We start from the raw sequence: 15,304 nt of genomic DNA, 5'->3' as shown, positions 1-15,304 counted from the left end.
CACTTGTATTATACTTTCTTCTCCAGAAATGAGAAAGTCCTGCTCCCGCAAACCTTAGTGTGAGACCAAAATAAAGTAGATTATTTTGAACTCTGGTCAGGTTACTGCAACTGAAGTGCTTGTTTTGGTGTCTCATTTCGTAATACCATTGTGTAGAACCAGTTTTTTTATCGGAGGAGAGTTGGGCGTAAGAGCAAACCTTGACTTACGGAGTGTTAATCTTGGTGACGGAGCCGATGCCTTGGGAGCTGATTGGGTCTGTGGTGTAGTTTGAAACGCACCCCTCTCTGTGAAAGTATGAGCTCTGTTTTCCCCATCATTAGACTAGGCGGTGTTAAGTGTCACTGTATGAATGGTACATTCTAGGGGTGGCCCAAGGTTTTGTGCTCTGTGCTCTCTAGTCTGGGTGATGAGTGCAGTGCTGAGGACTTCAGGGTTACTACCATGGGAGCTTGGTCAGCGCCTGGTTTGGTTGGTCAGCAGCTGACATGGTTTTCAGCATTTTTTTTTCTCCATGGGGTACCATTACATTGATTGATAAAGCGTGTTTGACATGAAGCCTTGCCTCATGTTTTGATCTCATCCACTTCCTTTAATTCAGGTTAGTAATTGGTCACGTACACAGCTGTGATTTAGCTGGGCTGCTGATCCCAACTGGGTGTTAGTCATTAACACCACGCCCTATTGATAAGAGAAGTTGCTGGTCAATACAGAATGAATAGCAGCCATGGTTAATTATAGTTAGAATAAGTCAACAAGCTGTGTTCAGTTGTCTTCCTGGGGTGTGTTTATGGCGCTCTGATGAGGCATTCTCTCTCCCACTACTATAGAGAGCACTACACAAACTGCCTACGTTTACAAACATTGTGAGATCAAGGGTATGTTTGCAAAGTGGATGCTATTTTAGCTGCTGTCAGAGTCTGTGTCTTAATCTGCCCTCTGGATGAAGCATCTGCTGTTAGTACAAATAGTACCTGCTCAGCAGAGGAGCAGTGTGTCTGTCTGTCATCCTCTGTATCTGCGTGCTGTCATGGCCGTGTGTGACGCACATGGAAAGCAGGGTTTTGCATTTATTTTACTGGCTAAAATAAGGAAATACAGGCTGGGTTATCTTCTGACACCTTTCAGGAAGCTAAAGTCACCAGTGATGACCTCTGGGTGTTTGCTGAGTGTGGGTTAATGGTTGGCTAGATTCCTTGTCCTTGCTGTTTAAGGCCAGGCCACCCGGCCAATATCACAGGAGCAGATGGGAGGTCCAGCGAGGTTAACCTTTAAGAGTAAACTCTCACCTAATGCTTTAAGAGTAAACACTCACCTGGCAATGGGGTTCTAATGCTTTAAGAGGAAACACTCACCTGGCAATGGGGTTCTAATGCTATAAGAGGAAACACTCACCTGGCAATGGGGTTCTAATGCTTTAAGAGTAAACACTCACCTGGCAATGGGGTTCTAATGCTTTAAGAGTAAACACTCACCTGGCAATGGGGTTCTAAGGCTTGCATTCTGGATTGGTCAGTACTGTGTATGTCAACATAGCTCTGTAAAGACGTCTTGCTCTGGCAACAGATCAAGGTCTGTGATATGAATGCTGCTAACATCACAATCTGTTCAAGCAGAGCTGGTGTTACCATAGCCACTTCAGTTTCCAAAAATACCTACTCTACTTTACTCTACTCTTCCCTACTCTACTCTACTCTATTTTACTCTACTCTACTCTATTCTATTCTAGTCTACTCTACTCTTCTCTTCCCTACTCTACTTTACTCTACTCCACTCTACTCTACTCTACTCTACTCTTCCCTACTTTACTCTACTCTACTCTACTCTACTCTTCCCTACTCTACTCTACTCTACTCTTCCATACTCTACTCTACTCTACCTTACTCTACTTTACTCTACCGGATCAATGTTCCTGAAGAGAATGCTGCCCAGCTGTGAGTGATGTGACCGGTGTAAATGCCCTGCCCAGCTGTGAGTGATGTGACCTGTGTAAATGCCCTGCTCTCCTGTGTTCTGCCTCTCTGCAGTTCTCTGTGCTGAGCGCGTGGGCCAGATGACTAAGACATACAATGACATAGATGCTGTGACTCGTCTGCTTGAAGAGGTGAGTGGGCAGAGGCTGGGGAGGTGGAGCCTTTTAACCCTTTGATACACAAGTTCTGGATACCCCTTCTAAGACACAACATGGGTCAAAAATGACCCGTATTGACTTTTAATGTTATTTCATGCGTGGCTGAGTGTTTCTTAGTTATATCTTTTAAAATATATTTATTTCATAATTTAATATTACAGGTATTCATTAAATATCTTGTTTTTGACTACCACAAGCCATATTTTTTTTTCCTTTCTTAATTAATGAACTAAAATGTTTTTTTTTTTTTTTTGTATTATTACATCAAGTTTACACACATGGGTCAAAAATGACCCATGAGTGCAAGTGTGATAAAAATGAAAAATAGACATACTATAATAATGCTTTTGTTAAAAATGATTATTTTAGCAGTGATTTGGACCAAACAATAATACATTTAACATTTCAAATGTTAATTTGTCACTTTGTCACACTCACACATAACATACACCATACAACCGATAACACTGCTATTGAACTGTTAGTGTATCTGTAGTAAAACTGTAGTGAACAAAATGAATGAATAAAAGAAAAGAAAACTGATGCCAGCAACTGGCTTTTCGGTCTGTGGCAGCTGGGCAGATGTTGCACTTCTTCTTCTTCACTTGGCCCTCCAGTCTGATGTCCTCCTGTGGCTGGGTGGTGGCTGCGTACATTTTTTTTATCCCACATCCTCCTTTTGCATCTGTAGTATGCTTTTGGAGGTGGGGTATGCCCTCCATGCACCTCTTTGTATGTGGCATGACAAGCTCCTTGCCCAGCTCCTTGATGAATAGCCGCCGTGCATTGGGCACACCACCCATGTACTCAGGGTGTTGTGCACTGAAGTTGTTGTAGGCATTGCGGGTGGCAACATCCAGCACATTGTGCCAGAGCACCATGGGCCACCTCTGTGTTCTCTGCTTTCATGTATAGGTGTGAACAATCTGATCCATTGTGTCCATTCCTGATTTTGTTTGGTTATATTACTATATCATTTCTGATTTCTTTTTCACACTGTTGTCGTCATGTATGGTGCTCAGGAGGACTACAGCCTTCCCCTTTTTTCGGCCCATACACCCACCCACCCCCCCCTCCCCCCGCAAGGAGGTGAATCGATTATTGAACCAGATGCAGGTCCTGTGCAGCTCCTCAGGATGTTTTGGCTTCTTGCTCTGCCCTGAAGCGGGTATGCTCATTCCAGTAAGACCCCTTTTTACTTAGTCTAATGGTCTGGGTCTGAGTTTCCTACTCAGAGGACTCATCAGGCGAGTCTTCTATCTCATCAAAAGAGTGTTCTTCATCTAGGAGAGCTGGATTCCTAGACATGCCCAAAACTCCAGCTTGACCCTGTGGCACATAGTCTCTAGGTCATCAGCATCAGAGATCTCAGACTCAGAATCAGGAATGAGAATTGATTCATCTTCCTCATCCTGTTCTTCATGAAGCATCTTTCTGACCATTTCAGCAGTAAATCTGGAATGACTGCGACCAGCCATACTAACACTGTGGATAAAGAAAATCAAAATAATATTTTCAACTATCAGCTGATCAAGTATACAATATACTGTTCTTTTTCAAGTTTTATTTTGTTGGCCTAGCTTACATTAGGTAGCTAGAATAGAATATGTCAACATGGCTGTCAACATGTTGACCTAGCTAACGTTAGCTAGAATAGAATGTCAACGGCTAGCTAATAATATTGGACACATTTCTCTTTCTCACTAGTAATAAATGTCAAGGTTAGGTAATTAAGTAAAAGTAATACATATAATGTGCAGTTATCTTTCACAAGATATAAAATACTTTCTTAGGTAAAACAATTGTAAAGTAATACTTACATGAATCAGATGTGCAAAAGCAGCCCGTTGAGTTGTGAAGTGTGGCATGTGAAAAGTTGTCCACAGTAAACATGTGGCAAACAGTTACAAATCAAAGAATCCTATCAACGGCTCCAATCAATAGTGCATTTATTTTTAACTAAATAATTTTTAAGGTGTTTTTTTTTTCCATTTTTATCACACTTGCATACATGGGTCATTTTTGACCCATGTGTGTAAACTTGATGAAGTAATACAAAAACTATTTTAGTTCAAAAATTAAGACAGGGAAAATGAAAATAATGATTTATGGTAATCAAAAACAAGATATTTAATGAATACATTTAATATTAAATGATTAAATAAATAGATTTTTAAAAAGATATAGCAAAGAAACACTCAGCCATGCATGAAATAACATTAAGAGTAAATACGGGTCATTTTTGCCTTGAAAAAAAAAATGATTTTTATAAAAAAAAAAAAAAGAAAAGAATGTGTGATGATCGAAAAACAAGTTAATTGAGGAACTCCTGGAACTCTGAATGATTAAATGAATGTATTGCAAAGATATTTACAATTAAAACTCAGTCAGGTCACTTTTGACCCATGGGCCTCGTTTCCCGATAACGACGTATCTTAACGGCCTACGTGGATTTTCGCGACATCGTAGACTAAGTAACACTTTCTATTTACGTGCGTTTCCCAACCATCAACTTAAAGTCAGGTGCACGAGCGCAACGTGCACGAGTTCTTAAGTAGCTCTTAGGAGCTGTTTACGTCAGGTTAACCTGTTTACGTTAATTGCTGTGAAATTAGCTAGCCTCTGCGTGCATCGAACGTGCAATGTGCACTGAATTCGGGGCGGGGATAGTAACGCCATCTCCAGCAGAGTAGCCTATTTAAACTGTGTTCCCATTGTAAGGACATTTATTACGATCTGTCTGAGAGTGGCCTGTCAAAGCTAGCATCATCAAAGTCATACAGTACAGTAGGCTACATACATTCAATAAAATTAACCTACATTTGAGTCCAACTGCATGACCATTCTTACCCTACACTTACCCTTACAATAAAGAAGTGATCCTATTTCAACCATAACTTCATTTTAAATAATGTCTTTCTTTATGACATTTAGTTTATAGTTTAGACAGCAACGTTGACATCTACAGTATATTCAACTGCATCCACTACATAATCTCAAACTTTATTTGTTGGTAACTCTCCAAAAAGGCTACCATTAACACATTTCTTAATGAAAAGGAAACATGCATCACAATAATACTTCAGTGTAACCTGTACCTATGTGGAGTGCAAATATGTCTTGCCATTACACTACCCAACAGCTCTACGTCTGCTAACACTACAGAATGCATAATTCCTACGGGCACTGCACTAGTTTTGTATAGCCTAATCTTTATTTTCAAATACTCAATATTCTTTATTTCTATTTTGATGGGAATAGGCAGGTGAAACAATGACATTCTCATGATGTGCTATACACAGAAACATCGTTTGGATTTCTTCTACAATAGGCCGAACGACACCCCTGGATAAGGTGTCGAGGGGGTTGAAGCGTAGGTCATGCATGACTGTATGAGCTATGAAACTAGCGATTTAAAAAAAGTTTCAATGAAGAACGTGGTTGCAAATATATATGTATACAACCATCTAGCTAGAAAGCTACCATATAAGCCAATGGAGTGGTGGCATAAGCGCTAATTGTGCCATAAAACTACTGTTTGAAAGCTTCAGTTAAGACCTACATACTCTCCATTGGTCGCGTAGCACATTTCAGATCAAACCGAGTAATTATAAACATATAAAAAGTTGTGTAGATAGCTTTATTAATGTAAAATATTCCTCGCTTCAAGTAGCCATGTTTTTTTTTAATTCCCCTTTCTTCCGAACGACGGTCGAACGACGCCCCTGGTGGATTAAATCGTTAAGTGTGAAGTTACTACTGGTCCTGACCACACGTAGAATTCTTCTCAACGAAAGATACACTTAAGCTAAGTGCCGCGTCGGGAAACCCGTCTGCAACGTAGGATTCCTCTTACGAACGATTTCAAGTGCTTTTTAGACTAAGTGCTCGTCCGGGAAACGAGGCCATGAACCGCAAGACCTAAATAGTATGGAGGACTATTGGGGCCAAAACGAAATAAATAAATAACTAACTAAATAAATAAATGAATGGTTAAATACTTGGATAAATCGGAATTAGATAACAAAATGAATAAAATGAGATACTAATATATAAATGTTACACGTACTCTTTCGTGTGTGTGTATATATATATATATTTACGTTTTCATGTGTTCACATTTATTTATGTATACCTACATTTATTTATTTATACTTACATATATTTATTTATACTTACATATATTTATTTATACTTACATTTATCCACGGTGTAACTTGCTTGCAGCAAAATAAATCCGTCATCCCCCGTCACCAAGTCAGGAGGCGGGTTAAAGCCTCTGATTGGTGGTTCAACTTGAATTGACTGCTTTTGACTAATTCAAGATGGCAGCACCCGGTGTGGATTCAATAAATGGAATATTGCATGCTACAGTAGTCGAAATGTTGTCTGTAGCTGAGGAGATGGAGGCAACTGACAATTCACATTGTTTTTTAAATCATATTGAGGGCTTCGCTGAGATTATATCAACGATATCGGCCCTGACTGACACAGACATAGATGAAAATGTGTTCACGATCCTCAGCGAGATGGTACAGCAGGATGAGTGATACAGGCGATAAACCCTGGAGGTGGTCGTGCTCTGTTTGATCTTTGGCTGGCACAATTGAACACTGGCCTGAAAATACAAGATATTGCAAACCTTTTTCGAGTGTCCAAGCGCACTATCAAGCGACAAATGCAGCAGACTGGTATCAGGTATTAATAAGAGTAGACTGTGTCTGTGTCAGGGGTATAGATGTTCGGGGTCTGGAGAAAGTAATGGGTAAACGTCCCTTGTCATGACTAAAAGGAGAGCTCCAACTATTAACTCTAGTCTGGGAGTTGTCATTTGTTGGGGAGCTGTGAATCTCTTTCTCTGAGACTGTTGTAACGTCATTACTGCTTGACTGTCACTTCTAGATGTTTACATTATTGTGCCCCATAAAAGACGGTCCTCCTGCCTTCAGAGCGGAGAGAGACATGATTGAGACCTAAGCCTGGTGTTGTGTTGTTTTTTATTGTCAGAGGTCTGGGTTTCTCTCCCAATCTCCAGATTGATAAACGTATTAAAATCCAGAACTCAACTGAACTTAGACCCCGTTTATACGGTTCCCGAAAACGTATATATTTTCATGCGGTTTGGCCTTTCATTTACGAGAAAAAACAGAGGTTTTATCACGGAAAACGATCATTTCTAAAAACTCCGGCCAAAGTGGAGATTTCTGGAAAACTCAGTTTTTGCGTGTGCACTGCGTCATACGGAGTTTTAGGTTATCAAACGTCACATATGCGCCTAAAAATGCATTTGTCATGTGAGCGTCCTATACAGTACCGTAAAGGAAACGTGTGAGGCCCCCCTGCAGAATAACCCTGAGAGGCTCCCCCCGTCCCCCGTCCCGAACGCCCCCCCCAAAAAATGTTGGTTATCGAAAAAAAAAAATTGGTTATCGATATAACCTTACGTATATCAGAAGTGATGGGTGTGTGCACAATTAACTAAGGGTTGTTTGACTCTCTCTTTCTCTTGCCTTTTTCTACTTCCACTCTTATGCTTAAAAGGCATTGTTATGAGTAAAGTTGTGTTTAATGAACTAGGTTGTCGTGACCTTCGAATTGGTTAAACTAGCCTATTGTATTGCATCCCATGTAATGTAAAAAAAAAACCTGCGGTGCGGGGGCTGCGGGGGTATTCTCTACGGGCCTTGTCCTATATTTACAGTTAGTTTGCTTACTGATCATGGATGCTGTTTAGGTAGTGCTCATTTATACGTTAATGCAAACGCAGGATAGCATTCTTTCAACCCTATAACTGAATCTCTCAACCCTTCCCCAGTGTGTGACTATTGGCTTTAACAATGGTATCCCCTGCAATTCCACCAGTGGACTACGAGTTTTACATTCCATCTTGTCTACCTGTTGTAGCCAAATAAACGTAAAGGATCCACATATCTAGGTCTCATAGCCAATTTAATGGATTAGCAGCCTACTTATGCAAACCTACAGGTTTGGCAAAGTTATGATGGCGCTTGGCGGGTTCATGTCAACAGAAACTTTTTTGGAAAACGACCTTGTGTGTACGACCCGGCTATGTGTAAATGTGTCTTACTCTTAGTCACTCCGTTTATGAAGAGATGGACAAAACACTTTCTTCATCACTGGTGATTCAAAAACTGAGGACATAAGAACCATGCTACAGCGTAACATCCTAATAGCAGCCTGATGCAAAATATGGAAGAAGAGATAGACGTGATGGGGTAACGACAGCGCTACGACTACTACTCGATCGGCCAGTGCACCTAAGGCCACATTAAACCCAACATTTCATAACACTACTAGAAATACTACTACTAGGCCTACTAGTAGTAGACGAGTTGAGGGCCCCTTAAATTAAGGATGCAGCCTCACGCAGCAGCTGAGGGTATGTCTTCTGGGACATTCTGGTATCTTGATTTATTTAAATAATGCTCAATAACTTTCATTAAACTAAATCTGGCGCTTGGCATCCATAAACGCCAAAATTCGGTATCCCTCTGGTTCGAATAGAGCCTGATAGACTGGTTGAGCCTGCCTGGTGTGTAATACTGTTCATTCACCAATCGGAGGCTTTAACCCGCCCCCTGACTTGGTGACGGGGGATGACGGATTTATTTTGCTGCCATCAAGTTACACCGTGGATAAATGTAAGTATAAATAAATATATGTAAGTATAAATACATATATGTAAGTATAAATAAATAAATGTAGGTATAAATAAATAAATGTGAACACATGAAAACGTAAATATATATACTGTATATATACACACACGAGTACATGTAACATTTATATATTTAGTATCTAATTTTATTCATTTTGTTATCTAATTATGTATTTATCCAAGTATTTAACCATTCATTCATTTATTTATTTAGTTATTTATTTATTTCGTTTTGGCCCCGATAATCCTCCATAAAATAGAGACTGATATATGATGGCCTAAACAGGGAGTCTGTCATTCTCCGACATGTTTAAATGAAATAGAGACTGATATACGATTGCATAAACAGTCATTCTGCTCCAACATATTTTGTTCTATCTTGGTCTCTGTTTTGGAAGATCCTCATATGTTGGTATTGTTCTCAACTGCAATATTTATACATGACAGGCATTTGAAAAATAACCCTTTCAAATATAGTTCACATCAAAGAAGCCATGTTCCTGAATGCCATTGGTCATTTGCATGCTATTTTAGTTTCTTAGTCAAATAAGTTTGAAGTCAGCTCTCCCTGTTGGTGTTGTCAAATGAGCAGGATGAAAGGATCACCAAAAACACTCTAGTTCAACAGTTGCTCTGTGGAAATGTGCCTTACAAGTCCTCATAGCCTGTCTGCATGTATATCTCTGCGTTTAAAGTCCTCATAAGCTGTCTGCATGTATATATCTGGGTTTAAAGTCCTCATAGCCTGTCTGCATGTACAGCCGCGGAAAAAATTAAGAGACCACTTCAAAATTATCAGTTTCTCTGGTTTTACTATTTATTGGTATGTGTTAAAGTAAAATGTACATTTTTGTTTTATTCTATAACCTACTGGCAACATTCCTACCAAATTTCAAATAAAAATATTGTCATTTAGATCATTTATTTGCAGAAAAATGACAATTGGTCAAAATAGCAAAAAAGATGCAGTGTCTTCAGATCTCGAATAATGCAAAGAAAACAAGCTCATATTCATTTTTAAACTACACAATACTAATGCTTTAACTTAGGAAGAGTTCAGAAATCAATATTTGGTGGAATAACCTTGATTTAAAATCACAACTTTCATGTGTCTTGGCATGCTCTCCACCAGTCTTTCACATTGCCGTTGGGTGACTTTATGCTACTCCTGGCGCAAGAATTCAAGCAGCTCGGCTTCTTTTCATGGCTTGTGACCATCCATCTTCCTCTTGATCACATTTCAGAGGTTTTTTTATGGGATTCAGGTCTCGAAATTGGGCTGGCCATGACAGGGCCCTGATCTGGTGATACTCCATCCACACCTTTACTGGCCTGGCTGTGTGGCATGGAGCATTGCCCTGCTGGAAAAAACACTTCTCAGAGTTGGGGAACATTGTCAGAGCAAAAGGAAGCAAGTTTTTCTTCCGGGACAACGTTGTACTTTGCCTGGCTGAGGTTTGTAAAAGACCATAAGGATTGAAAAAAGCGGACTGGAGGGTCTTCTAGTTCGTCTTCTCTGATGAGTCCAATTTTCAGCTTTGCCCAACACATGGTCGTCTGATGGTTAGACGGGGACCTGGAGAGGCCTACAAGCCAGAGAGTCTTGCACCTACTGTGAAATCGGACTCATCAGAGAAGACGAACTTAGAAGAACCTCCAGTCCGCTTTTTCAATCCTTATGGTCTTTTACAAACCTCAGCCAGGCAAAGCACAACGTTGTCCCGGAAGAAAAACTTGCTTCCTTTTGCTCTGACAATGTTCCCCAACTCTGGGAAGTGTTTTTTCCAGCAGGGCAATGCTCCATGCCACACAGCCAGGCCAGTAAAGGTGTGGATGGAGTACCACCAGATCAGAACCCTGTCATGGCCAGCCCAATTTCGAGACCTGAATCCCATAAAAAACCTCTGAAATGTGATCAAGAGGAAGATGGATGGTCACAAGCCATGAAAAGAAGCCGAGCTGCTTGAATTCTTGCGCCAGGAGTATCATAAAGTCACCCAACGGCAATGTGAAAGACTGGTGGAGAGCATGCCAAGACACATGAAAGTTGTGATTTTAAATCAAGGTTATTCCACCAAATATTGATTTCTGAACTCTTCCTAAGTGTAAGCATTAGTATTGTGTAGTTTAAAAATGGATATGAGCCTGTTTTCTTTGCATTATTCGAGATCTGAAGACACTGCATCTTTTTTGCTATTTTGACCAATTGTCATTTTTCTGCAAATAAATGATCTAAATGACAATATTTTTATTTGAAATTTGGTAGGAATGTTGCCAGTAGGTTATAGAATAAAACAAAAATGTACATTTTACTTTAACACATACCAATAAATAGTAAAACCAGAGAAACTGATAATTTTGAAGTGGTCTCTTAATTTTTTCCGCGGCTGTATATCTCTGGGTTTAAAGTTGTGTATTTGTCATACATTTTGGGTTTCTGATTAGTTTGCCTTGGCCTAGTAGGCACTGAATAATACGGTCTAGTCCAGCAGGTGAATAGTATCAAATTGTTTAAGGTGTGGTCAACGACTCGCTGTACTATACTGGGGTGTGGCTCAGTAGCTCAGTGATTGTTTGTTAGTGTTTTGGTTTGATCCACACGCTGTTCTCCAGTTTGGTGTATAACAACAATATCTCCATGTTGTGCTTATTTGTGACACTGACATCTGGCTGACCCGGACAGACATCTGATTCTCTCCCCACTTCAGAAAGAGCGTGACTTGGAGCTTGCTGCCCGCATTGGCCAGTCGTTGTTGAAGAAAAACAAAACCCTCAGCGAACGAAATGAATACCTGGAGGAGCAAGTGGAACACATACGGGAGGAGGTAGGCTGAAGGGATGAGTGAGTAAGGAAGAGAGACGATGAGAGTGTTGAATTATCTACAGAAATTGGAATGGGCTATTTGGAGAGTCTCCTCTAGCCCCCAATCTCAATATCAGTGTCTATTACTTCATTTTATCATTGTGATTGTTTAACCATGTAAAGCACCTTGGGAACGTCTTTGTATTTTGCAGTGTGCTATACAAATAAAATCCATCATTATTATTCATCTTTTCTTATCCTGAAGGACACTTTACATTGTGTAATCTGAGCAGTACCGTAAAGGAAACGTGTGAGGCCCCCCTGCAGAATAACCCTGAGACCCCCCCCGTCCCCCGTCCCCCGTCCCCCGTCCCGAACGCCCCCCCCCCCCAAAAAAATGTTGGTTATCGGAAAAAAAAAATGGTTATCGATATAACCTTACGTATATCAGAAGTGATGGGTGTGTACACAATTAACTAAGGGTTGTTTGACTATCTTTCTTTTGCCTTTTTCTAATTCCACTCGTATGCTTAAAAGGCATTGTTATGAGTAAAGTTGTGTTTAATGAACTAGGTTGTCGTGACCTTCGAATTGGTTAAACTAGCCTATTGTATTGCATCCCATGTAATGCAATGCGGTGCGGGGGCTGCGGGGGTATTCTCTACGGGCCTGAATCTGAGGATGTAATTTAAGAGCTCAGTACTTAAACCCTGTAGATGTTAAGCCTTGCCCCTTTGGAGTAGCTTTCATAATCTCTGCTGAGCAGTAATTTGCATTCATTAATTCAAGTGATGAAACTCGACCAGTCACTGATGATTGTCCTCCTTATTAATGGTTGATTACTGCTGTGGTTGATTTGACTCCACCTGGTCCCCTACGTAACTGTTGTTGAATGTGGAGGCCCTGAGTAAGTGAGTGTGTGCCCCTTTGTGTGTGTGCAGGTGTCGCAGCTGCGTCACGACCTCTCCATGAAAGATGAGCTTCTCCAGTTCTACACCAGCGTAGCTGAGGAGTGCGAAGGAGACTCGGCCACCTCCACCCCGTGAGTCCCCCCCACCTCTCTTCTCCTCCCCCCTCAGTCCTCTCCTGACATCCACCTTGATCCTTTGCATTCTCTACAGGTTTTGACATACAGTAGACACATTCCTAGTGTGTTACTAGTCACCTCTAATTGAATAGTCTGTTGAGGTCCCTTGTCATCCTGGTGTCATTGAGAGTTGTAATAGTCCCCTATGAGGCGTTCAGGTTCAGTAATGAGGGAGTGGTGCTGAGGACTCCTTGGCCTCCTGCTGTGAAGGAGCCTCTCGGAGCCGCTGCAGTGGCAGGGAGTCATGGAGCTTTTCTCCCCAGTGCTGCAGTCACTCTCAGCCCTCACACTCCTTTCTTCATCCAGACTGCAGGGGTCACATTTAGGAAGGGTGATCTAACTTGGCTATTTACACATACACATCAGGTGTTCAAAATTGATTACGAAATTACGAAGGGTGATTATCCAAGAGGCATTTAAATGACAATGAAAAACTTAAAACGTCAGCGAGGGCTTGTTTATTGGGTGTCTAATGCAGTTGTCTGAGCAGTTGGCTAAATTAATGCATTGTGAAAACTCAAGTTACTCAAGAGGTAGAAGAACAACTTCACCGACAGGGATTCAGAATATCACTGATGGGAACAGTCCACTTAAATAGTTTAGTGATATACATTTCTTGATGCGATATAGGTTTCAACAGAATTATTTAGCTACTTTCTTAACCTGATAAAATATATAACATTATAAAATGTATAAGATTCATAAATGATAAAATTGTAATTGTTCTGACAAACAACCATGCGTGTTGAAAGGTCGTATCGTACATGTCTAACTCTCCCAAAGAAATAGAATTCAGCAGATGATTTATCTGAACATTTGATCATAGTGCCAAGTTAGCCGTGAACAGCCAAACAGGTGTGGAGAGCCAAGAGAGCCAGTTTACTGCAGGTCATGAGGAAAATATGCTCTTTTGGATTCATTATTATTAACACCATTGGAAATTAATTTAGAAAATAATATGTCTATTCTAAAATAACATGCATCGTCTGTTATCCCTTCTCTTGTTGTTTTCGTATCTCCGTGGATACAAGGGGTGCTGGTACTCCTCCTCGGGCATGAGGCAGATATACAGTACATGTGCAGGTCTCATTACAGTGGTGCTAAAACATTGATTCTTCATATAAGATTGCAGTGTGCAGCCATGCTGCATTAATATTGCATGGGCTGCGAGTGCAGACAGACGCGTATAGTCCAGGAGAGTGTTTCAGGCTCACGTACGCGTCTCACGTGGTGTCCGCTATCACTTTCAAATGCCGTGAACAGACTACAAAGGGTTGATGTATAATCATAAGCGTTTCAGAGGCTTATTCATGTTCATAGGAGCACAAGTTTCTGTCTGACTAACAGAAAAGAATTAGCATAAACTAGCCACTCCAAACCCATGGCATCTGTGTACATCCCCAGTGTCTACCAGTGGCTGGTCTTTGCTGTACTGCCACGGGGATGTTTTCATGTATTGCCCTATGTGACACATGATCTGTACTTGGAGCATGCTCTGCTGTAAATCTGCTCCACTGTGGGGTAGAAACCTGCCCTGTGTGACCCTGCGGTGCGGCTCTGTTTGTGTGGCTAGTGTCCGGCGGAATGAGTCGACTGCCTTGTTGCCCTGCGGCTTCCCTCTGGACTCACTGCAGAAGAAGCTGAAGGACCTGGAGGAGGAGAACATCAGCCTGCGTACAGAGGTGAGCTGTCTGAGATCAGCCTGCGTACAGAGGTGAGCTGTCTGAGATCAGCCTGCGTACAGAGGTGAGCTGTCTGAGATCAGCCTGCGTACAGAGGTGAGCTGTCTGAGATCAGCCTGCGTACAGAGGTGAGTCTGAGCGGGACGTCCCACACTATAGTGCTCCAGAAGGGTCTGAGCGAGACGTCCCACGCTATAGTGCTCCAGAAGGGTCTGAGCGAGACGTCCCACGCTATAGTGCTCCAGAAGGGACTGAGCGGGATGTCCCACACTATAGTGCTCCAGAAGTCACTGATTTGTTTGCAAGGTCCAGAAAGCAATTCATTTAAAAATGATATAAATAAAAACAGATAAACGAATAGCAGTGTGAATGTTTCCCATTTGTGTGTATTCATGTCTTTGTGTGTATCTTCCTCCCCCTTAGGCCAATCACCTGGAGACAGAGACCATGTGCTATGAGGAGAAGGAGCAGCAGCTGGTGAATGACTGTGTGAAGGAGCTCAGTAAGTCCACCATAACGGACACTCTTATGAATGACTGTGTGAAGGAGCTCAGTAAGTCCTCTTATAACGGACACTCTTGTGAATGACTGTGAAGGAGCTCAGTAAGTCCTCCCATAACGGACACTCTTGCCTGACACAGGGCATCGCCACACCACCCACCCCCCACCCCCCACCCTGCCCTCAGTTTTACCCTGCCCCCCTTACAACTGGCCCAGCCACTGAGAGAGCATTAGAGACTGGGTTGGTCCAGTTTAGAGCAGCTGAAGTGGCTGGGTTCTGCTCTGTGTCTCGTGTATGTTGTAGTTGAGTTGGCCGTGTGCCGTGTCTGACGCAGATGCACTCTCATGCCTCACGTCCCCAGGAGCTCAAGCGGGCCTCGTCTGAAACACGTGCAGAAGAATTCATCATTTATTCACTGCA

General features: G+C 41.6%; 1 protein-coding gene across 4 annotated transcripts in view; it reads left to right on the top strand.

Moving 5' to 3' along the window:
• Positions 1–15,304, top strand: part of trak1a (trafficking protein, kinesin binding 1a) — a 55,660-nt gene that overhangs the window by 24,956 nt on the left and 15,400 nt on the right. For all 4 annotated transcript variants that reach the window (XM_080858618.1, XM_080858616.1, XM_080858617.1 and 1 more), the window contains 5 exons: positions 2,028–2,104; positions 11,519–11,635; positions 12,555–12,655; positions 14,274–14,382; positions 14,806–14,884. In XM_080858618.1, coding sequence (XP_080714744.1) covers positions 2,054–2,104; positions 11,519–11,635; positions 12,555–12,655; positions 14,274–14,382; positions 14,806–14,884 — 457 coding nt within the window. In that variant the 5' untranslated portion in view covers positions 2,028–2,053. The remainder of the gene's footprint in view (positions 1–2,027; positions 2,105–11,518; positions 11,636–12,554; positions 12,656–14,273; positions 14,383–14,805; positions 14,885–15,304) is intronic.

This window comes from Sprattus sprattus (genome assembly GCF_963457725.1).
Source record: "Sprattus sprattus genome assembly, chromosome: 19".
Taxonomy (NCBI): Eukaryota; Metazoa; Chordata; class Actinopteri; order Clupeiformes; family Clupeidae; genus Sprattus; species Sprattus sprattus.
The sequence above is the reverse complement of the archived record's forward strand: the minus strand, read 5'-3'. Positions and strand labels throughout refer to the sequence as shown.